Source organism: Sphaeramia orbicularis, chromosome 12 (assembly GCF_902148855.1).
Source record: "Sphaeramia orbicularis chromosome 12, fSphaOr1.1, whole genome shotgun sequence".
NCBI lineage: Eukaryota > Metazoa > Chordata > Actinopteri > Kurtiformes > Apogonidae > Sphaeramia > Sphaeramia orbicularis.
In genome coordinates this window covers 75,185,515-75,209,565 of record NC_043968.1, presented here as the reverse complement: position 1 = coordinate 75,209,565, position 24,051 = coordinate 75,185,515, and the positions used below count along the sequence as shown (strand labels likewise).

The following is a 24,051-nucleotide window of genomic DNA, read 5'->3' as shown; positions in this document are numbered from 1 at the left end:
ACTGATACGCACACTGAAATAATTTAACCAAGTTGTATTTTGAAAAAAACAACAACAAAAAAACAAATGAAATAATCGGCACAATGCACTTTCTGTTGCAGAAACATTCAAATATTAACCTTCAGTGGTCTGAGCCTATTTTGGGTGTTTTTCAGTCTTTTTGATTTTGCCGTCATATACTATATAAACAAATGTTTACCATACCCATGTTTGGGATCTTTTTTTTCAGCACAACTTCATCTGTATCATCTGCCTGTTATTTATCCACTTTAACCTACTACATCAACATAAAAGGACAGAAAACACACACAAAAAAAATAAAATCTGATTTGAAAATTGTATATAATTTATTGCATAAATAACACACAGATGCTTAACGAAGCTTTTCAAAGACTTTAAAAGTGAATATTGGTTCTAAATATTAGATATAGGACATTAAAATTGTAATAAACTAAAACTATATTCCAATATTTGACATAAAAGCAGATCTTTACATAGGTGTTTTCTCTGGAAAAGTGCGGTAATCAAACACGGTTATCATGTTAATTAGAATTTAAACAGTAATACTAACCATCTGCAATTTTACCGCGGTTTATCATTATACCAGTAATCGTTACATCCCTAGTCACACGTCACTTTTTAAATCAACAGTTTTCTAATAATAAGCATTTTTATAAAGAAATAACAATTCTATATTGTTATTTCCTCTTTAGTATGATGATAAACTATACAATAAATAATTCTGATCCTAGTTTTTGCACAGGGATCATTAGTGTAAACGGTGACATGGCTGCCGAGCATCAGTATGATGGGATCTGTAACAACCATGTCACATCCGTCCACTGACACATTTTGTGTTTTTGTGTCAGCTGTTATTGTTTTAGATCCACAATACTAACATTTATGAATAAGAGGAGAATTAGCAATAGTAAGTCTATAAGTTTATTCCTAATAAAGTACTGGTACTGACCAGATCATCATGGGTAATGTCACGTCCGTCCACCAGCAAAAGTTTTCACATACACGTGCTATTCAAAATCCAATATTTCTGAAAATATAGCTTCCACTGTCAAACAATATCAGTAGTCTATGCACAAATGTATTAGCATTATTTCAACACAGTTCTATGCATTTATGACGACTTTTTTTTTTTTTTTGACAACAATGGCCGCTCATTTGACCCCCTAAGTAAATTTTAGCCGTTTTGTTTTTTGGTCCTTATAAACACTCTCAAACAAAAACATATAAAAAGTACAAGTTGCAGAAAAGACACACCAACCCCAGATAAGTAAAAACATTTATTTACAATGCACAGTGAATCAGAACATGCATATAATACTTTATCTTTGGTCAAAATAAGAGTAAAGCAGTGAAAAGTAGATCTTCGTTTTGTAACCGTCAGTGACTCTGAACTCTGGTGAAGTTAATGCAGCGACCCTGAGGAAAAATCAACACACAAGAAGCCTTTTATTTCACTGAAATACACATACAGTGGCCAAAATACACATAAAATTAACACCACATCGACAAAACAGAGATAATGATAAAAAGTGTTGAAAAAAGATTAGAGGTTCTGCGTCATTTCAGCTGTTTAATGAGTAACTGAATGCACCGCGATGACACGTCAATAATTATTTACAGCAGTTTGATAAACCATCTGTAATTTGTAAATGAGGAGATAATTACAGAGGCTTTCTGGGCTGTTGTTATCTAATCATATCAGTGTGAAGTCAAAGGCATTGAGCCGTTTTTATGGAATATTTTGGCACTACATCAGTCCTCTGACCCTGCGGGGAGTCTAGCGAGAAGAAAAACCATGAGAGTAGACGCTGAATGGTCCTAAATCAGCCCGTTTTGAGTCGTTTTTGTGAAACACTGTGTCTGAATTGAACTGAAAAATCTTTAATGTCCCTTAAGGGCAATTTGATTTGCAACAGAAGTGTACAGGCGTTGGACAAAATAATGGAAACACCTTAAAAAATCAACAAAATATAGTTTAATATGGTGTAGGTCCGCCTTTTGCGGCAATTACAGCCTCAATTCTCTGAGGTATTGATTCATACAACTTGTGAATTGTTTCCAAAGGAATTTTAAGCCATTCTTCAGTTAGAATACCCTCCAACTCTTTTAGAGACGATGGCGGTGGAAATCGACGTCTTACTTGAATCTCTAAAACTGACCATAAATGCTCAATAATGTTGAGGTCTGGGGACTGTGCCGGCCATACGAGATGCTCAACTTCATTAGAATGTTCCTCATGCCATTCTTTAACAATTCTAGCTGTATGGATTGGGGCATTATCATCTTGACGTGAAGGTGTTTCCATTATTTTGTCCAACCCCTGTACATGTCTCACACAGGGGTGTAGAATTGCATAGGGACGCTAGGGACACGTCCCTACCGATATCCAGCCACTACTGTGTACTCACTATCAATACAACCACTGTCCGTAGTGTTTAGTCAATGATTATGGCACACAAAGGGTTAACAGTCAGTCTCTGCTAGAAGTCCCGCCTCTAACGTAAATGTCACTCTCCAATTGGCTCTTTGGTTTTGCTAACGTACATGTGATTGGCTGTCCCCGCTGTTACTCCATCTACTTGTAAAAGGAACCTGCTAGTTGGACCGCGAACGTAGATTATCAATATGTTTGACGTTTGTTCTGCCGGAGTCACGTTAGCTAGACGGATTTTAATATCGGTGGTGTCATTTACATTTACATTTGTACATGTGTCTGTTTGTGTGTGTGTGCGCGCCTGTGCGTGTGCGCTCGGTAATTAGGATTTGAAGAATGTCAAAGAAAAGACAAGTGGTCATAAGACACTTCTTTAGGAGTTAAAGTGGAAGTTACTTCAAGGGTATAGAACTGTAGAGGCTCAACACAGATACTGAGTAAAAGACACTATTTAATGCCAAACAGATACACTTAAAAGTTATTTTACTTATTATTTTCATGTATGTGGGAAGTGTAGGAAGAGAGCAACTGTTTAAAAAACACAAATAAAGAAAATTTGTGGGGAAAATACAGGGGTTGGACAAAATAATGGAAACACCTTCACGTCAAGATGATAATGCCCCAATCCATACAGCTAGAATTGTTAAAGAATGGCATGAGGAACATTCTAATGAAGTTGAGCATCTCGTATGGCCGGCACAGTCCCCAGACCTCAACATTATTGAGCATTTATGGTCAGTTTTAGAGATTCAAGTAAGACGTCGATTTCCACCGCCATCATCTCTAAAGAGTTGGAGGGTATTCTAACTGAAGAATGGCTTAAAATTCCTTTGGAAACAATTCACAAGTTGTATGAATCAATACCTCGGAGAATTGAGGCTGTAATTGCCGCAAAAGGCGGACCTACACCATATTAAATTATATTTTGTTGATTTTTTAAGGTGTTTCCATTATTTTGTCCAACCCCTGTACAATAAAACTTCAGATTGTAAATGTGATTCTAGATGTGATTTTATCCATATTTTTGGGGAATAAATTACATGTAATAATTGAAACTAAAAGCCTTTTTTGCTCAGGCAATAACTGTACCATCAAACTGTATGATTATTGTATCTCTAATCTGTTCATATGTCATGCATCAACATATTTATGTCAGGTGACAAACAGTAGAGAGGAGGGAGGAGGTAGAGGAGGAGAGGCTGGAAATTCACAGGTGAGGTTAAATAATAATAATAATAATAATAATAATAATAATCTTTATTTATATAGCACTTTTCATACATTAAAAACTGTAGCACAAAGTGCTTTACATATCAGTTTAAAAATCAGTACCGCCCCCCACCCACACCCACCCACTCACCCGCACACACACACACACACACACACATATACATGCAAACCCACAAGCTCACACATACTTAAGAAGACTGACTGAGCACGGGTAGACCAGAACAAAAATGTACAAGTAAAGGTAAAAGATCAATTTAGGAGGCGCTGTCTCAGGGAGCCATCCGCACCAGGAGGCAGCCGCCGACCCCGGCGACCAGGCACCAGCAACACAGCCCCGCATCCCAACTAGCGGGAGAGGGCCAACTGGGACCCCCACCCACCAGAAAGGAGCGGACCCCAGTGAGAGAAGGCGCCACAGCCCCCGGAGTCCACAGCCGCCCCCCGGCATGGAGGGCTCCCTCTGATGAAACACCGGAGAATAAGAAACATTAAAAAGATATAAAAGAACTGATTAAAAGAAGCTAAATTTAAGACATATATGAAAATAATAAAAATATTAAACATTAAAATGATAAAACAGAAGCACTGGTTAAAAGAATCTTAAGATATATATATTAAATATAACTATAAAACCTTTGCGTAGATAAAACAGAAGCATCAGTTAAAAGCCAAATTAAAAAGGTGGGTCTTGAGCCTGGTTTTAAAAATTTCTACATTCTCTGCGGCCCTGAGGTTCCCTGGCAGGCTGTTCCAGAGGCGAGGAGCATAATGCTGAAAAGCTGCCTCTCCATGGGTTTTTGTATTGGCTTTTGGAACTGTTAAAAGGCCAGTGCCAGAGGACCTCAGGGTCCGCGAGGGTTCATAAGGTAAAAGCAAGTCTAAAAGATAAGAAGGCGCAAGACCATTAAGACATTTAAAGACTATTAAAAGGACCTTAAAATCAATCCTGAAACACACGGGGAGCCAATGCAGTGATTTTAAAACCGGTGTAATGTGAGCCCGCCTTCTGGTCTTCGTCAGCACTCGAGCGGCTGAATTTTGGAGAAGTTGGAGTTGTGAGATTCTGTCTTTGGGAAGACCAGAAAGCAGGGCATTACAGTAGTCAATCCTACTGGAAATAAAAGCATGCATCAGCATCTCCGTGTTGGCTCGAGAGAGAACTGGACGAACTCTGGCTATGTTCTTAAGATGGTAAAAACCTGTTTTTACAATAGATTTAATGTGTGGGATGAAAGTGAGCTCAGAGTCAAAGATAACACCCAGGTTTTTTACTTGTACCGATGGGTTGAAAGAGTATGCTTGTAATTTTGGTAAGTATTTCTCTCTCGTAGCCTCAGGACCGATAACTAAAACTTCAGTTTTGCCCTGGTTGAGCTGTAAGAAGTTTTCTGCCATCCAGGTTTTAATATTTAAAATACAGTTAAAAAGGGCATCAACTGGCCGAGTGTCTTCAGGAGACATGGCAATATACAGCTGTGTGTCATCAGCATAGCTGTGAAAGTTGATGCCATGTCTCCTGATGATATCCCCAAGTGGGAGCATATATAAATTAAAAAGTATGGGGCCTAAGATTGATCCTTGGGGCACACCACATCTAATTTCATGGATCGCTGAAGAGCATGTATCCATACTTACCAAAAATTTCCTGTCTGTGAGATAGGATTGAAACCAGTTAAAAACAGTACCAGAGAGGCCCACCAGGTGTCTCAGTCTATTTAAAAGAATTGGGTGATCTACTGTGTCAAAAGCAGCGCTCAGATCCAGTAGCACCAGGACTGAGATCTTGTGTGAGTCCAAGTTGCACCTGAGATCATTGACTATCTTTAAAAGAGCTGTCTCCGTACTGTGATTAATCCTAAAACCAGACTGATATTTTTCTAAAATGGTATTTTTATTTAAAAAGTCATTCAATTGATTGAAAACAACTTTCTCTATAATTTTGCTTAAAAAAGGTAAGTTGGATATGGGTCTGTAGTTATTAAAATTGTCTGGGTCCAGGTTGCTCTTCTTCAGAAGGGGCCTCACCACCGCCGTTTTAAAGGCAGCAGGAAAGGTGCCCGTCTGAAGACAACAATTAACAATGTTTAAAAGCTCGCTTTCAAAGGATCCATAAAATAACTTAAAAAGCGATGTGGGAATTGGGTCTAAAAGGCAGTTGGTTGGGTTTACTTGGGAGAAAACTCTACCAAGTGTCTGAGCATCAATCAGGGCAAAACTGTCCAGTGTTTCATCAGGTAAAAGTAGACCCTCAGTCTTATTAAAAATGGTTCCTTGAACAGGTAAAATACTAGATCTGATAAAATCAATTTTGCTTTAACATAATGGACATGTTAGTCATGAGAATAGCTTTGCAGAATGCATTAAATTCTTGTATTGCCTTTAGATATTCAGATATTCATTATAAACATGTGAATTACTGAATTTTTTTCCTGACTATGTTTGTTTGCTCGTTTGATCAGCTCTACAGGGTGGGGAAGCAAAATTTACAATATTCTGAGGCAGGGATTGAAAGACAGTGTATGACCAATTGGTTTATTGAAAGTCATGAGAATTTATTTGCCACAAGAAAATTGACATAATAGAAAATGTTTTTATTCTATGTGTCCTCCTTCTTTCTCAATAACTGCCTTCACACACTTCCTGAAACTTGCGCAAGTGTTCCTCAAATATTCAGGTGACAACTTCTCCCATTCTTCTTTAATAGTATCTTCCAGACTTTCTGGTAATAGTTTTGCTCATAGTCATTCTCTTCTTTCCATTCTAAACAGTCTTTATGGACACTCCAACTATTTTTGAAATCTCCTTTGGTGTGACGCGTGCATTCAGAAAATCACACACTCTTTGACGTTTGCTTTCCTGATTACTCATATGGGCAAAAGTTTCTGAAAAGGTATGGATAATAGTGTTAGGTATGATTATGACATCAATATATGTTTGGTTTCAAAACAACTGACGTAGTTCCTGCTGAGAAAAAACAACTAAATGTTCATTGTAAATTTTGCTTCCCCACCCTGTACATGACGTGAAATTATGATTGCAAATGCAAAAAAACATCAACTTTCAGGAGTGCTGCCTTTGAGCACTTTTGTGTCCCCACCAATGTCAGAATCAAACCTACTCCCTTGATCTCACATATCACCAAAACAATCAGTCTCACATAGTAAAATAAATACAATAAATAAATAAGTCATCATAGTTAACGGTGCACTGTTCCCAACAGGCTCGTCTACAGGCTATTTAAAAACTTAACGGCAGATGGGACAAATCATTTGAGATACCGGTTCGTCATCTACCTCTGAGTTTCATTTAACCTGTTAAACCCTGACCATATTTTCAGGGGAAAAACACCTAAACAGACATACCCAAAGTAAATGAAGAATTACTTCATAATAATAAGGTTCATATGGATGTTCTTGGTGTCTACGGACATTTAGAGACCTCACAGAATCTGTTCCCATTGTCTAAAATATTGTATCTACTACTACGCCTGAGTAAACTGTAACAAACTAAAAGAGAAATTATCAGTTTTTATCCTTGCCTGTTTTTTTTTCAGCTGGACTGACGATGATATGCATAAATTAATTGTTCGTGTCGGAGATTTTTAATAGCGTATATTTCACCCCACAAAGATTAAAAATCATGTTTGAACATTAAAGTTTGCACTAAAATACACTTTTGATGTACTTTTATTCACATTAGGGTCTAAACTTTGAGCAAAAGTTGAAAAAAAAACATCCATTGTCCTGATTTATTATATTTTTATAGTAGATGAATAGTAATATAATTTTTTAGGCCCGCGGTCGGGGTGATAGGGCTAAAGGGTACGATTCCTACCTGGTCCTGAGGTGTCGGCCTCATAATTGCCACTCTGTCGTATTGTCTCCGCAGTAACGCCATCAGTGCATCAAAACGCCCCTGAAAGTTAAGTCAAACTATTAAAGACTGTCGAAAAGCACAAATAGACTAAGAAGAACATACAGGGTGTCCACAAAGTGTTTTTACAAATAAACACATTTATTACAAAAGCAAATTGGGTTTTTCTATGAAACTGGGTTTATTTTGGTATCTGGCACCAACTTTTTTAGACCCAATAATAAAAAGGTAAATGTAGACATATTCCCCCCCAGGATAGACCTAATGATGACCTCAGATAAATGCAAAAAAAAATTATACTCTTGTTCTGAGCCATCCCATGATAAATGAATTTTTAATCAAATATTGGGGCCAAAAATAGGACCCAAATATGGACATTAAATCTCCCTGGGTGTCAGTGCATTAGATGTGAACATGTGTGTAAATGGTCTTCTATAGACTATAAATAAAGACAGTGTGTTAAATGTGTCGATCCGAGTGGTTTTTCTAATCCACACATGTAGGTTTTTCATCAATCTCAGTCTCATTCCAGGTTTGGTGGGGAACCCGTCGTGTCCACTAGTGTTACATGCGGAACCTGAACATTTAAACACAAATAAATCATGAGTGATTTTGCAACAGCGGTCATTTTTGTGAAACTGTTTTTCATAATTAGTTTGATTCCCAAAATGTACCTGTGAGAGAATAAAGAGATATTAAAAAAAAAAATTAGCACGTAATTTTCGTGTCCTTTTGACCGTGTTTTTTTGTATTAAATATAATGTAAAACGAGAAAAGCACTTAGAGAGCGCAGACCTCTGCCAAGACAGCCCCCCCCTCATCACCACCAAAATTTTATCATTTTTTCCTTTTCCTTGTGCAAGTATCAACATTTCCTGAAAATTTCATCCAAATCCCTCCATAACTTTTTTAAATTATCTTGCTAACAGACAAACAAACAAACAAACAAACAAACAAACAAACAAAGCCAGATGAAAACATAACCTCCACTGTTCCTTAGCAGAGGTAAAAATGTAAAAATGTGTTTTATCTGAAAAATAGTTTCTCTTTTACCTCAGTAAATATTTACTTTTTAAATAGACCCAAAGTGCTTCCAAACCTGCTTCATAACATTCGTCTACATCTGGGTTGAATTTTTAGCCTCATGTCCTGTTTTTAGGACCAGTTTCACACTGATACACAGTAGTGTGGTGGTGCACCATCTACCTGGAAAATGATGGTTGGTTGAAAATTCATCCAGTTGTGCTGACACATAGCCAGTCTAAAAATATTTTTTTAAATTGTAAAGATACTTTGTGGACACCCTGGACATTATCTTCTGCATTTTGCATTTTTCAGTGAAAATCAGGTATTTTCCTATATTTAATTTACTGACCACATAGATGTTTGTAAAAGCTCAGACGTTATTATATCAAAACCAACAAAACTGAATAAAAAGTGTAATTTCAGTAAAATACATGAAAATATGTATGAACGAAACAGAAAAACAAGCATTTACATCCACTGTCATTTTGTCAAACTGCAAAGGTGTTTCCATGGTAACTACAGAGCCTCTAAACGTCCAGATGGGTCATATTAGATGACTATGAAAAGATGAGAATCTGAATTTTACACCAAATATTTACATGGATAGATAGGATTAGTGGATCAGAAGTTATTAAAAGTTTCGGATGCTTGAGAAGAAGAAGAACCAGTGAAGAAAAATGGACCAATGATTCGACTGCACATGATCCGCAATGTGATTAAAAACGCTGACAACCACTGAGTACACAGAACAAATCTGATGAACAGAACTCATCAAATGCTTTTGTAATAAATGTTTTAAATTGTAAAGACACTGTGGACACTGTACAATGGGGGTGTCAAACTCATTTTAGTTCAGTTCCACATTCACCCCAATATGATGTCAAGTGGGCCAGATCAGTAAAATAATACCAGTGAAAAAAGTAAAATTACATTATGATGTTGTTTACATCTACAAAGTTTCCTTTAAAATCTGAATAACGTGAACAACTCGAAATGTCTTAAGAAAAACAAGTGCAGTTTTAACCATATTCTGCATCAGTTTATCATTCACACATGTGCATTAAAACTTACATTATAATTACAAATGCACAAAACATTTAGTAACAGGTAGAATATGGATAAAATTGCATTTACTTTTCTCAAGACATTTCACGTTGTTCATATTTGTTCAGGTAATCACATTTTTGTAAAAGGATAGTTTGTTAATGTAAATATTTTCATGTAACTTTACTTTTTTTTTCAATTAAAAAAAAGATAAAATCTGCAGTTGTCATTATTTATAGGTTATTATGATAGTGGTTTTTTTGGTCTGATCCAACTGAGATCTAATTGGTTTATATGAGTCTGTATGGAACCTGAAATAAAATGATTTGAACACCACAGATTGTTAATATCTTCAGTGTAATTTTTGCATTTCACACATTCATCCCACAGGCCGGATTAGACCCTTTGGTGGGCCAGATTAGGCCCCCGGGCCGCATGTTTGACACCTGTGCTGTACAAACACTTCATACTACTGTACTTCACTGTGTATGTGAGGTAGACGTTGGACAGATTCAGATTTTTCGGGGTCTCACCTTGATCGGAGTGTACCATTTGGACTGTGGGGGAGGGTGTAAAACCGGGGGGGGTCTCGGTGGGGGTCGGGGGATGATGGGTTCGTCGACTTCCTCCGGCATGGTGACCACTGCATTTTTAGCCTTCTCTAACCGAGACCCCTCCTCTGTGGACCCCTTACCCCCCCATCGCACCTGCCGGGGGTTGAATAAACCAACACACAAACACATTTCCTTAACTTTAGTGCATTTTTCAGCTGCAAGAGAAAAGCCTTATTGTGTTTATTTTTGTTTTCCTTTTGTAATCATTGAATATTTGACCAGAAGACTCAAGATTCAAGAATGTTTGTCATTATGTGCACGTAACAAAAATTTCTGTCTTTAAATGTTCAGATAAAAATATAAAACACACTATAAGAACATGTACATCGTATGGAAGAAGGAAATGTAAAAACACTGTGTACAGGGTCCGTGTATCTGTTGGTAAGTGGATTTTGTTTTCAGAAACAAAATAAAAACTAGTGCTTAATTGATTTTTGTTTTAAAATGCAAAACTTAAAATTGAATTTCGAGGTTTTTTATCTTTTTCAGTGTCAAAACAGATTAACTAAATTTAAAAAAACGATTGATTTTCGTTTTCTCTTTCTAATAACAAAAAAGAAAGTTACTATCTGACAGAAATAGAAAACGGATTTGTCATTTTCTGAGACCAGATGTGATTTTTAAGGAAAGAGCGCTAATGCCTCGGTCACAAAGATTCTTAGGAACGATGGGTTTGTACGAATCTTCCAGTTTGTACGAAATCTGGACATCGCAGACATGCTCCCTCCACGAATGTCTACGAACTCCAGATTTCGTACAAACTGGAAGATTTGTACAAACCTGTCATTCGTAAGAATCTTTGTGACCTAGGTTTTTTTTTTTTCATTAAATCTTTATGCAAAAAGGTAAAGTATACAGTCAGTGTATACAACAAGAAAATAACAAGTTTGCCATGGGGATGGATTATATAGTTATTAAAATACAATGTCTAAATCAGAACAAATACTGTTGGTTTTTATTGCCTTTTTGTTTCCAGGTTCATCTAAAAGCTTTAAATAAAGTTCAGCATCTTTCAAAAAATAAAGAATATTTGGTTTTGTGTTACAGAACTTACATTTGTGAAGGAAAAATTTTGCAAGTAAGAGAATTAAATTACACTGAACAAAAATATAAACGCACCACTTTTGTTTTTGCTCCCATTTTTCATGAGCTGAACTCAAAGATCTAAAACTTTTTCTGTGTACACACAAGGTTTATTTCTCTCAAATATTGTTCACAAATCTGTCTAAATTTGTGTTAGTGAACACTTCTTCTTTGCTGAGATAATCCATCCACCTCACAGGTGTGGCCTATCAAGATGCTGATTAGACAGCAGGATTATTGCACAGGTGTGACTTAGGCTGGCCACAATAAAAAGCCACTCCAAAATGTGCAGTTTTATCACACAGCACAATACCACAGATGTCACAAGTTTTGAGGGAATATGCAATTGGCATGCTGACTTCAGGAATCTCCACCAGAGCTTTTGCCTGTGAATTGAATGTTCATTTCTCTACCATAAGCCATCTCCAAAGCTGTTTCAGAGAATTCATGAAGAAGACTGTGCGAGGAAAATGGTGGTCACACCAAATACTGACTGGTTTTCTGACCCCCCTGGACCACCCAATACAGTAAAAGTGCACATTTTAGAGTGGCCTTTTATTGTGGCCAGCCTAAATCACACCTGTGCAATAATCCTGCTGTCTAATCAGCATCTTGATATGCCACACCTGTGAAGTGGATGGATTATCTCAGCAAAGGACAAAGGAGAAGTGCTCACTAACACAGATTTAGACAAATTTATGAACAATATTTGAGAGAAATAGGCCTTTTGTGTCCATAGAAAAAGTTTTAGATCTTTGAGTTCAGCTCATGACAAATGGGAGCAAAAACAAAAGTGGTGCGTTTATATTTTTGTTCAGTGTATTTATTATTAAAAAATTTTTTTTTTTCCTTTTTGGGGTATCTGTAAAAACAAAATAATACATTTTTTTTCACGATATGACAAAATCTCTGAAAATATGGTCAATAATAAATCTGCTGAAGTCCTTCTACAGTTTCTTGGTGTATGAACAAAGAGGTGCAGCACAGTCTGTGGATGGTCTCTGTTTATGACCTCGATGGCATTAGCGCTCTTTCCTTAAAAATGACAACATCCAGTCAGCCGTTTTTGGACTGTTTTTCCATTCCTGTCAGGTAGTAACTTTATTTTTTGTTATTAGAAAGAGAAAACAAAAATCAATCCGTTTGTTAAATTTGGTTAATCTGTTTTGACACTGAAAAAGTTTCTTTTGTTTCTGAAAAGACAATCCAATTACCAAAAGATACACTGACCACACAGTTTGAATGCAATTTGTGTGCAATATTATATACAAATGGATAGCACTTTTCAGAGAAGTCTGAGTGTGCAGCTCATGGAGTGAAATAAAAAGTACACTGCAAAAATCTAAATCTTACCAAGTGCATTCTTCTCATTTGTAGTCCAAATATCTCATCACACTTAAGACAATTAGACATAATTACCCAAAGAGGAACTTGAATTAAGCAAAAAAAATCTTGAATTAAGCAACAAAAAATCTGCCAATGGAACAAGTGAAAATTATCTTGGTGAGATTTCTTGAAATAAGATTTTCCAGATCTATTGTCTAAAAATCTGTTCTTATATCTCACTGAAAAGTTACTCTTTAGGTCACAGGTGTCAAACATGCAGCCCGGGGGCCAAATCCGGCCCGCCAAAGGGTCCAATCCAGCCCGCGGGATGAATTTGTGAAATGCAAAAATTACACTGAAGATATTAATAATCAGTGGTGTCAAAATCATTTTAATTCAGGTTCCACATACAGTCTGATTACAGTTACAGTTAGATTTCAAGTGGGTCAGACCAGTAAAATATTATCAGAATAACCTATAAATAATGACAACCCCAAATTTTCTCTTTGTTTTTTGGTGTAAAAAAGTTAAATTACATGAAAATGTTTACATTACCCAACTATACTTTTACAAAAAATGTGAATAACCTGAACAAATATGAACAAACGGAAACGTCTTAAGAAAAGTAAATGCAATTTTACCAATATTCTGCCTGTTACTAAATGTTTTGTGTGATTGTAATGCACATGTGTAAATGATAAACTGATAAACCGAGGCATAATATTGTTAAAAATGCACTTGTTTTTCTTAAGACAATTCAACTTGTTCATTGTTATTCAGATTTTTAAGGAAACTTTGTAGATGTAAACCTGATCATAATAGATTTTACTTTTTTCACTGTTATTATTTTACTGGTCCGGCCCACTGGAGATCCAACTGGGCTGACAGTGGCCCCTGAAAGAAAATGAGTGTGACACCCCTGTTTTGGGTGATTCTGTCTTATTTTAAGTTTGATAAGATATTTGGACTAGAAATGGGAAAAATACACTTGGTAAGATTTAGATTTTTTCCAGTGTAAAAATCTGGAAGTCTAAATAGTTCCCCATCACACCTACCAGGGGTTAAAAAAAATAAAGAAGATGCAAGTGAGAGGTTTAACCAACAAACTAAACAGACGCCACAGTAATAACCAGTCAGAGCACATTGGTTCATGCAGAAGAACAGACAAAAAGCTACAATGCTGTCACAATGAATGGATGTTTAAAAAAATACAAAGCTATTAATGTGAAAAAGTATAATTAATAGGCCTGTAACGGTACAAAAAATTTTCGGTTCGGTACGTTTTCGGTTTTCAAAGCCACAGTTCGTTTTTTTTTTTTTTTCGGTTCGGTACGAGAAGAAAGAAAACCCCTCAAAATGTCTATTAATGCATTTATGAATTTTTTAAACATTTTTCCGCCAATTTTTAGAGACAATAGAATATAGAAAAACAGGAATAATATAATTCTGCTGCTACAAATCAAATAGAAAATAAATTATTAATATTACTAAATGTATTTTAAACATTAGTATTACACTTCTCCCTGAAAGGTAGTTTCGAACAAACAAGAAAAATCTAATCACAGTTCTGTCAGTTCACATTCTGCATAAAAATAACAAAAAAATTCCACATGAAGTGCAACATTAACAAGAGGGTAAACTGGTATTCTGTTGAAACAAACTGAAGAGAAACACTGACAACACAACAAACCAAATTATTTATTTTAGGACAGAGAACAAACTGTTTAGAACACTGTGTGTATTTGTGCATGCCTGCGTGCACGGGGGATTTTTTTTTTTTTGTCGGAGCTGGGGAGTAGGGGGTGTGCGCAGTTATGTACCTGGGGGTTCGGTCCATAACTAACATAACAAACGCTGCCGTGAAACAAAAGTGAAACTTTACATACTTTCAACGTTCTATTTATTCCTCTATTATACAGTGTGCGTGACAGACAGACAGACAGACAGACAGACAGACACACAGACAGACAGACAGACAGACAGAGCTAGTGTAAGTGTTTTAGAACTACCGTAGTTCCTAGGGGCCAAACAGCGTCTGTCTTATTCACGTCTCTTTCCTCGTTGTTGTCTTTCACCTGAACCTGAACTGATCCAAACTGGACTGTACTGATGGTGGAGGGTCTTCAGTCTCTTCCTTCCAGGTTCACATCATATTTGTTGTTCTTTTTTTAACCTTATATCAACTGCTATTTCATATTTCGGGTCAATGTGTGCTCCTTTATTAAGTCCGTGTGAAACTTGAGCGGATTTAAAGTTCCGCGTTGAACGACGTCTTTCATTCCTTTTTCTTTTTCTCATCATATTGTGCCGTTTCGGTACAGCTGTGTACCGAACCGAACAGGTGTGTACCGAAATGGTTCGGCTCGGTACGTGTACTGTTACAGGCCTAATAATTAATGTTAATTTTTCTACTCATTTGAATGTACCTCCATGCGTCTGATCCCTCCTGGACCTCTGCCTCCATAGTACGAAGCATCAACCGTAGGCCACTTATGTTTGGGTAAAGGATCTTCTTCTGGCTCCTTCAAAATCATTTTAGAAACAAAGGAACATACATTTATAAAATTATACATAACTGCACTTCTCTACTGTCCAACAGACTCTTATTCGTGCAAAATGTTACAGATACTTACACTGAAAATTAAACCAAACTGAAAAGAAAATTAATACTTAAAAGTTTGTACGTTTTTTTTTCTCCCAAGATTGAAAACTAAGCTACAAAATGGGATGAGAACCACCCCCCATTATAGTCTGGTCTGGAGATGGCAAACCCCAAAACCAGGGCTTAAGAAACCTGTGCTCCCATACCTTGCGGCATACACCCAAGGGTAACAAGGTGACGAGTTTTGTTTTTTTTTTTCCAATATATATTTATTGGGTTTTTTTGTTTGTAGAAAAGAAAGAGACAACAAACAGAACAGAACATTCCGGCACAAATCAGAAGGAGGTGGAAAACTCAGTCAGTCCATTTAAAAAAAAAAAACTATGACAGCAACATGAGTTCACATTATTCCTCTATGGAAAAGGGCTAAAATGTCCAGACCAATATATGACATAAAGGGGTTCCAAGTTTTATGGAACACTTCATCTTTGCTGTGTAACAGACTGGTTAAATAGTCCAGGGGTAAATATTCAAGTACTGTCCGATGCCATTGAGTTTTAGTAGGTGCTTTATCTGTGATCCAATTCAAAAGAATACATTTCCTCGCACAAAATGTGAGCATCCTATAGAGTTGTCTTTTATATTTTCCGATGATTGTGACATCTGTCATTCCAAGCAACATGGTCAATGGATTACGTTCAGTACTAACAGATAATATTTTATCCAGTTCACATTTTACAACATGCCAAAAATGTTGAATTTTCCTACACGACCAATAACAATGAGTACAGGGTGGGGAAGCAAAATTTACAATATTTTGAGGCAGGGATTGAAAGACAGTGTATGACCAATTAGTTTATTGAAAGTCATGAGAATTTATTTGCCACAAGAAAATTGACATAATAGAAAATGTTTTTATTCTACAGGGTGGGGAAGCAAAATTTACAATGAACATTTAGTTGTTTTTTCTCAGCAGGCACGACATCAATTGTTTTGAAACCAAACATATATTGATGTCATAATCATACCTAACACTATTATCCATACCTTTTCAGAAACTTTTGCCCATATGAGTAATCAGGAAAGCAAACGTCAAAGAGTGTGTGATTTGCTGAATGCACTCGTCACACCAAAGGAGATTTCAAAAATAGTTGGAGTGTCCATAAAGACTGTTTATAATGGAAAGAAGAGAATGACTATGAGCAAAACTATTACCAGAAAGTCTGGAAGATACTATTAAAGAAGAATGGGAGAAGTTGTCACCCCAATATTTGAGGAACACTTGCGCAAGTTTCAGGAAGCGTGTGAAGGCAGTTATTGAGAAAGAAGGAGGACACATAGAATAAAAACATTTTCTATTATGGAAATTTTCTTATGGCAAATAAATTCTCATGACTTTCAATGAACTAATTGGTCATACACTGTCTTTCAATCCCTGCTTCAAAATATTGTACATTTTGCTTCCCCACCCTGTATGTGTCCTCCTTCTTTCTCAATAACTGCCTTCACACGCTTCCTGAAACTTGCGCAAGTGTTCCTCAAATATTGGGGTGACAACTTCTCCCATTCTTCTTTAATAGTATCTTCCAGACTTTCTCGTAATAGTTTTGCTCATAGTCATTCTCTTCTTTCCATTATAAACAGTCTTTATGGACACTCCAACTATTTTTGAAATCTCCTTTGGTGTGACGAGTGCATTCAGCAAATCACACACTCTTTGACATTTGCTTTCCTGATTACTCATATGGGCAAAAGTTTCTGAAAAAAGGTATGGATAATAGTGTTAGGTATGATTATGACATCAATATATGTTTGGTTTCAAAACAATTGACGTAGTGCCTGCTGAGAAAAAACAACTAAATGTTCATTGTAAATTTTGCTTCCCCGCCCTGTAAGGGTGCCCATGTCAATTTTACATTTGGGACATAACGGAGAAAGGTCTGAATTAAATTTATGACGTTGAGAGGGAGAAATATGCACACGATGTAAGATTTTAAGTTGCATAGCTTTTACTCGATTACAGACACTTAACCCTTTCATGCACTGTCCACTGGAGTGGATAGTTCTTCTCCAGCTGTTCTCTTATATATTAATGGGTTTTGTTGTTTTAGTTCCATATCAGCCAACACAGTGGACGCTTATGTACCATCCCATACACTGAAATTCAGATCATTACTGTAACTTTACTGTTCTTGATAAACCTGATCTGCAGTAACATGTTTGAGTGTAAATCAGTTGTTATTTGTTAGACAAGAAGGTTTTTTTTTTTTGCATATTATCTCCCTGAAGTGAGTAATTACTAGCATTAGAACATGTTAAAATGTGAGAAGACATCAGATTAGCAGCATTAAAAATGTTTTTATTTCATAGTTTTCATATCACTTTCTGATATTGGGTTTTAAACACGTTTCTTTACTTCAAAAATCAAATGCATGGATATTTTTGTAACTCCATAGGAAAAAAAAAAAAAACTCAATCGCATTGTTTTTTTCATGGCTAAACACTGAAAAAAAAAATCTTGACTAAGGTTCTCATAATTCGTGCATGAAAGGGTTAAGGAATTCGCACTCCTCCATATGTTGTCCCAGCCCTCATCATTTATTTCAATCCCCAATTCTTTCTCCCATAGCCCTCTTAAATGAGAGGTGCTGGAGCTGGAATATTCTATTAGTAAAGTATAAGAGGACACAAGGTGACGAGGCTATGTATGCACTAACTGCTCTAGAAAGCCTGTGCAGGTATACTCGTCACTGGGACTATAGCGGAGATATGAAATTAAATCTAGGAAAATACATGATTTACAGTGAAAAATGCCAAATACAGAGGATAATATTATAATAAATGGTGATAAATCACCTAAGAAAAGTTAAATAGAGAGAAAAATTCCTTTGGGAACTGACACAAAAGTAACACTGGGTCTTTACGGGTTAATCCCTCAATTTAAGACCAGAGCCAAGTAAAGTACAAATACTGCAAATATCTGGGTTAAATGTACTTTATTACACCCCCCTGAAGCGTCTACATACCATGACAGGTAGAGGAGGAGGGGGTCTAGAGGGAGGAGGGTCTCTGATCACCTGGGACCAAGAACAGGACAAAGGAATAAAACATAAAACATCCAAGAGATCTTCATGTGAGATCATCTACAGACAGAACAACTCAGAGTGGACACCAAAACGAAAATACTGATAAAACACACAGAGCATGAACTCACCACGGTGCAGCACAGAGGCCAGAACCACCAGAGCAGAACCAGAACCAGGAGCAACAACAGGGCCAGGAGCAGCCAGAAGACCCAGGTCCCATCGGACTAAAGCCAACACACAAACCAGCTGCAGTCACTGGACTTAAACTGGACCTGAACTGGTCATGTTTATGATATTAAAAGTGCTTTATGTATTAAACAAGAGACTCAGTTATCAAATCACCATAAATGCACCACACACTGGACACCTTAGCTACAGTTTATAAGGGACTTGTCTGTATTGACGTTTAAGTATACATTGTTGTACTGGGAGTCGGGGGGGGGGGGGGGGATTATTTCGATGTGTGGGTGTTGCCTGTTCTTATAAAACAATGAAAAACAACAATAAATATATTTATGAAAAAAAAAGCACCAAACTGGACCTTTTTATTACATGAATTATGGGCGGGGGCAGAACCTAAGGGGAGGAGCCACTACCGTCCAGAAGTGATGTTCTGGGTGTTCGAGTGCAAGTAAACAACCAGTAGTCAGTGAGCAAGATTGAGTGGAAAGTATGTGTTCGAGAAACAAACTATGGCTAGCAATTAGCTTTGGACTCTGCCGTTGTCCTAGAGCAGGGGTGTCAAACTCATTTTAGTTCGGGGGCCACATTCAGCTAAATTAGATCTGCAGTGGGCCAAACCAGTAAAATAATAACATAAGAATATGTAAATCATGTCAACTCCAAACTTTTCTCTATGTTTAAGAGTGAAAAAAGTTAATTTACATTATGAAAAGGTTTACATCTACAAACCTTTCAAAAGATGTGAGTAACATTAACAAACTGAAAAAATAAGTGTAATTTTAACAATGTTCTGCCTCAATTTATCATTTACACATATACATTATAACTTACAGATCACAGTGGATCTACAAATATACAAAACATTTAGTAACAGGCAGACTCTTGTTAAAATTGTACTTACTCCTTTTGAGACATTTCAGGTTGTTTATATTTGTTCAGGTTATTTACATTTTTTGTGAAATTATACTTTGTTTTAGTGAAAATACATGAAAATATTTACATTTACAAAGAGAAAAATTTGGAGTTGTTGTTATTTCTATGTTATTATGATAGTATTTGACTGGTCCTGCCCACTTGAGATTGAATTGTTCTGATTGTGGAACCTGAACTAAAAGGATTGTTAAGATCTTAGTGTACTTTTTGCATTTCACAAATTTATCCCAGGGGCCAGAGTGGACCCTTTGGTGGGCCGGATTTGGCCCATGGGCCGCACCCGGGGGCCACACTCTGTGTCCTAGAGACAGGACCCAGCACCGGTCAATAACGTGTCCTCTAAGGCTACATTCACACAGCACGGCTTAATGCACTATTTGGATTTTTTTGTGAAATCTCTTGTTTTGTGTGCTCGTTCATATTCCACATTAAATGTGACTTCTATCCATTGTGAGTATGAACTGAATGTGACCCTGAAGTGACCCACAGGCACAAGGTCCTGACGTAATACATGACCATGCAGACACACAGTGTGTCTATGGAACAGCTAAAATTTACTTAGGGGGTCAAATGAGTGGCCATTTTTGTCAAAAAAAAAAAAAAAAAAAGTTGTAAGAAATGCATAGAACTGTGTTGAAATAATGCTAATACATTTGTGCACAGACTACTGATATTATTTGACAGTGGAAGCTATATTTTCAGAAACATTGGATTTTGAATAGCACGTGTATGTGAAAACTTTTGCTGGTGGACGGACATGACATTACCCATGATGATCTGGTCAGTACCAGTACTTTATTAGGAATAAACTTATATACTTACTATTGCTAAACTTTGGTGGTGATCAGGGGTGGGGGGTCCCACGGGGGGGCCCCACAGATCGGCCTTGGCGGAGGTCTGCGCTGTCTTTTCTAGAAAAGCACTCGGAGAGCGCAGACCTCTGCCAAGGCCGATCAGTGCACCCCCCCCGCCCTGATCACCACCAAAATTGAATCATTTCTTCCTTGTATCAGTATCAACATTTCCTGAAAATTTCATGAAAATCCGTGCATAACTTTTTGAGTTATCTTGCTAACAAACAAACAAACACGCACGCACACAAAGCAAAGCGATTGCCCATCTTTAAATAAATTCTGGTCGGAAATCTTTGATGTTTTGTCAACGGTAACAGGAAAGAAAATTGTTCCTAATGTTTTTACTGTTTTGTTTGGTGTTGTAACTGCTCTGTTAAAATTTACCTCTGCTAATAAAGACTTGATTGCATTAACATCTTTATTGGCCAGGAGGCTTATGTTGTTAAAGTGGAAATCCTCATCTCCACCAACCTTCTCAAAATGGATCAAGGAACTACTTTATTTTCTCAAACTGGAAAAAATTCGTATGACATTAGCTGAAGCCTCGAACACTTTTGAAAAGACATGGACTCCTTTTCTGATCTATGTGAATAGTGCAATCTGTCATGTTTATCTCGACTGAGTATTTTGATATACAGTTTTTTTTTTGTTTGTTTGTTTTTTTCCGTAATATTTAAAGTGGAAATTTTGTACTTCTATTTTGTATTTTATTTAATGTTTATTTATTTGTTTATTTTTATCTTTCCTGTGATTTGAGGGGATGTGTGCCAGGGGAGGGGGGGATTTGTTCTGCTTGTTGTTTGTCTGTTATGGACTTTTGTATCATATGTCGGAACGATGTTCTTTTTTTTTTTTTTTTTTTAATATGTAAAAAATAACAAAAACCAATAAACAGAGGGTTAAAAAAACCAAACAAACAAAAAAAAAAAACCAAAGCAAACCAAAGCGATCACAATACCTCCTGGCAGAGGTAAAAAAGAATCCATCAAACCCTTTTAGTCTCCAAACTGAGGTTTTTTATTTTTGGTTCTGTAGGATTTATACTCACACATGAAGTGGCGGAGATGGTGATAGGGCTGGAGATGTATGACTGTCCATTATTCAGACTGACCAACACTTGAACTGATCTGTGAATATAAGATAGAATTACTCATATAATTAAAATGTTCCTGTTTCTGGGATCATAACCCCCCCGCCCCTTTAGCCAAAAGGAGTAAGAAAGATAATTTTCACTTGTTCCATTGGCAGGTTTTTTTGCTTTAATTCCAGATTTTTTTGCTTGAATTAAGTTAAAAAAAAAAAAAAAAAAAAAAAAAAATCTGTAATAGCTGTAACGGCAACTTATCTGATGTAAGCAGATGTTTCAAAAACGGGGCAGGTATTACACGTTTTCTTCATCCTGCTCCTTTCCAATCATTTAGATCGGAATGAATAAATAAATGAAATGAAATAGACGTAACAAATTAAGAAAGAATTCAAACAGGTTGTAGAAATCCACTTGATTTTTGCCCAAATGAATCTAAAGATAGTTTTGCAGCAGCTGGAGGGTTCAAATTCAAACTGTATGAACTATTAGAGTCCAAATACACAAATAAATGAACCACAGACTAAGAAAAGTGGGTTTAGAGAAATATGAGTCCTTTAAGACTTTAAAACATTTGATCCAAAAACACTGAGGTCAACCAGGAAGTCACTCACATTCATATTCTTATCATAATTCGACCATTATTATTCTACAGATAAATATTATGTTCCAGCTCTGGTCTGAGATGTTCAGCTTTACCGTGGAGGAACATGAAAAACGTGTCTGTGTGGTGTGTTGTTGAGAATGAGTGGGACAAGATACAAAGTGAGAGGTGACATGGAACAGAAGGACGTGGATTGGAGTGGGTGGAGTTAGATCAGCTTTGGCTCCATGTTGAAATGTCACAGATATTCTGGTCCCACTGGCTGGAGTTGAATCCAACACTCACATACACTGACTGTAAACACTGAGTCTGAGTCTAATGCACACAACACATGTCCACTGTTCAACAGGCCTGTTATGTCATTAGTATTATTACACCAGCATGATATAATATGATAAGGAATAGAATTAATGAGTGAACGTTATAAATGAAGGAACCAGTACTTCAGATACATCTGTGATCATATACTGTGGAGGGAAGAAACAGAGAAATCTAACAAAGATGTAAGTATTTTTGTGTTTTCATTATTGAATTCTTGTCATGTTCATGTCCCCTGAGATCCAGGAATGGAAAAGTTTAGGTGTTTTTTTTTTTTTTTTTGTTTGTTTTTTTTACATTTGTTTTACAGTGTCTTGATTGGTAACAGCATGATACAACTTGTTTTTCAGATAAATCTTAAATATTTTTTATGGAATGTCCTTTGCAGTGAACAGCATTTTGTTTTGTTTTTTAACCCATAAAGACCCAGAACTACTTCTGTGGTACTTCCCAAAGGATTTTTTCTGTATACCTTTCTGAAGTAATTTATCACCATTTATTATAATATTGTCCTCTGTATGTATGCACATACGTATGTATGCACATGTATGTATGTATGCACATGTATGTATGTATGTATGCACATGTATGTATGTATGTATGTATGCACATGTATGTATGTATGTATGCACATGTATGTATGTATGCATGTATGTATGTATGCACATGTATGTATGTATGCACATGTATGTATGTATGTATGCACATGTATGTATGTATGTATGTATGCACGTGTATGTATGTATGTATGTATGCACATGTATGTATGTATGCATGTATGTATGTATGCACATGTATGTATGTATGCATATGTATGTATGTATGTATGTATGTATGTATGTATGTATGTATGTATGTATGTATGCACATGTATGTATGTATGTATGCACATGTATGTATGTATGCATGTATGTATGTATGCACATGTATGTATGTATGCACATGTATGTATGTATGTATGTATGTATGTATGTATGTACAGGGGTTGGACAAAATAATGGAAACACCTTCACCTCAAGATGATAATGCCCCAATCCATACAGCTAGAATTGTTAAAGAATGGCATGAGGAACATTCTAATGAAGTTGAGCATCTCGTATGGCCGGCACAGTCCCCAGACCTCAACATTATTGAGCATTTATGGTCAGTTTTAGAGATTCAAGTAAGACGTCGATTTCCACCGCCATCGTCTCTAAAAGAGTTGGAGGGTATTCTAACTGAAGAATGGCTTAAAATTCCTTTGGAAACAATTCACAAGTTGTATGAATCAATACCTCGGAGAATTGAGGCTGTAACTGCCGCAAAAGGCGGACCTACACCATATTAAATTACATTTTGTTGATTTTTTAAGGTGTTTCCATTATTTTGTCCAACCCCTGTATGTATGTATGTATGTATATATGCACATGTATGTATGTATGCACATGTGTGTACGTATGTATGTATGCACATGTATGTATGTATGTATGTATGTATGTATGTATGCACATGTATGTATGTATGTATGTATGTATGCACATGTGTGTACGTATGTATGTATGCACATGTATGTATGTATGCATGTATGTATGTATGTATGCACATGTATGTATGTATGTATGCACATGTATGTATGTATGTATGTATGCACATGTATGTATGTATGCACATGTGTGTATGTACGTATGTATGCACATGTATGTATGTATGTATGTATGCACATGTATGTATGTATGTATGTATGTATGTATGTATGT

The 24,051-nt window shown here is 36.4% G+C and overlaps 1 protein-coding gene across 1 annotated transcript in view; it reads right to left on the bottom strand.

The window, feature by feature from the left end:
• Positions 1–1,287: 1,287 nt before the first annotated feature.
• The window catches only part of LOC115430445 (anthrax toxin receptor 2-like), a 58,843-nt gene continuing 36,079 nt past the window's right edge, over positions 1,288–24,051 (bottom strand). Inside the window, exons 11-17 of the mRNA XM_030150454.1 lie at positions 21,358–21,436; positions 18,468–18,563; positions 18,280–18,330; positions 15,078–15,173; positions 10,162–10,335; positions 7,520–7,600; positions 1,288–1,437 (exon numbers count right to left, since the gene is read on the bottom strand). Coding sequence (XP_030006314.1) covers positions 1,399–1,437; positions 7,520–7,600; positions 10,162–10,335; positions 15,078–15,173; positions 18,280–18,330; positions 18,468–18,563; positions 21,358–21,436 — 616 coding nt within the window. The 3' untranslated portion in view covers positions 1,288–1,398. The remainder of the gene's footprint in view (positions 1,438–7,519; positions 7,601–10,161; positions 10,336–15,077; positions 15,174–18,279; positions 18,331–18,467; positions 18,564–21,357; positions 21,437–24,051) is intronic.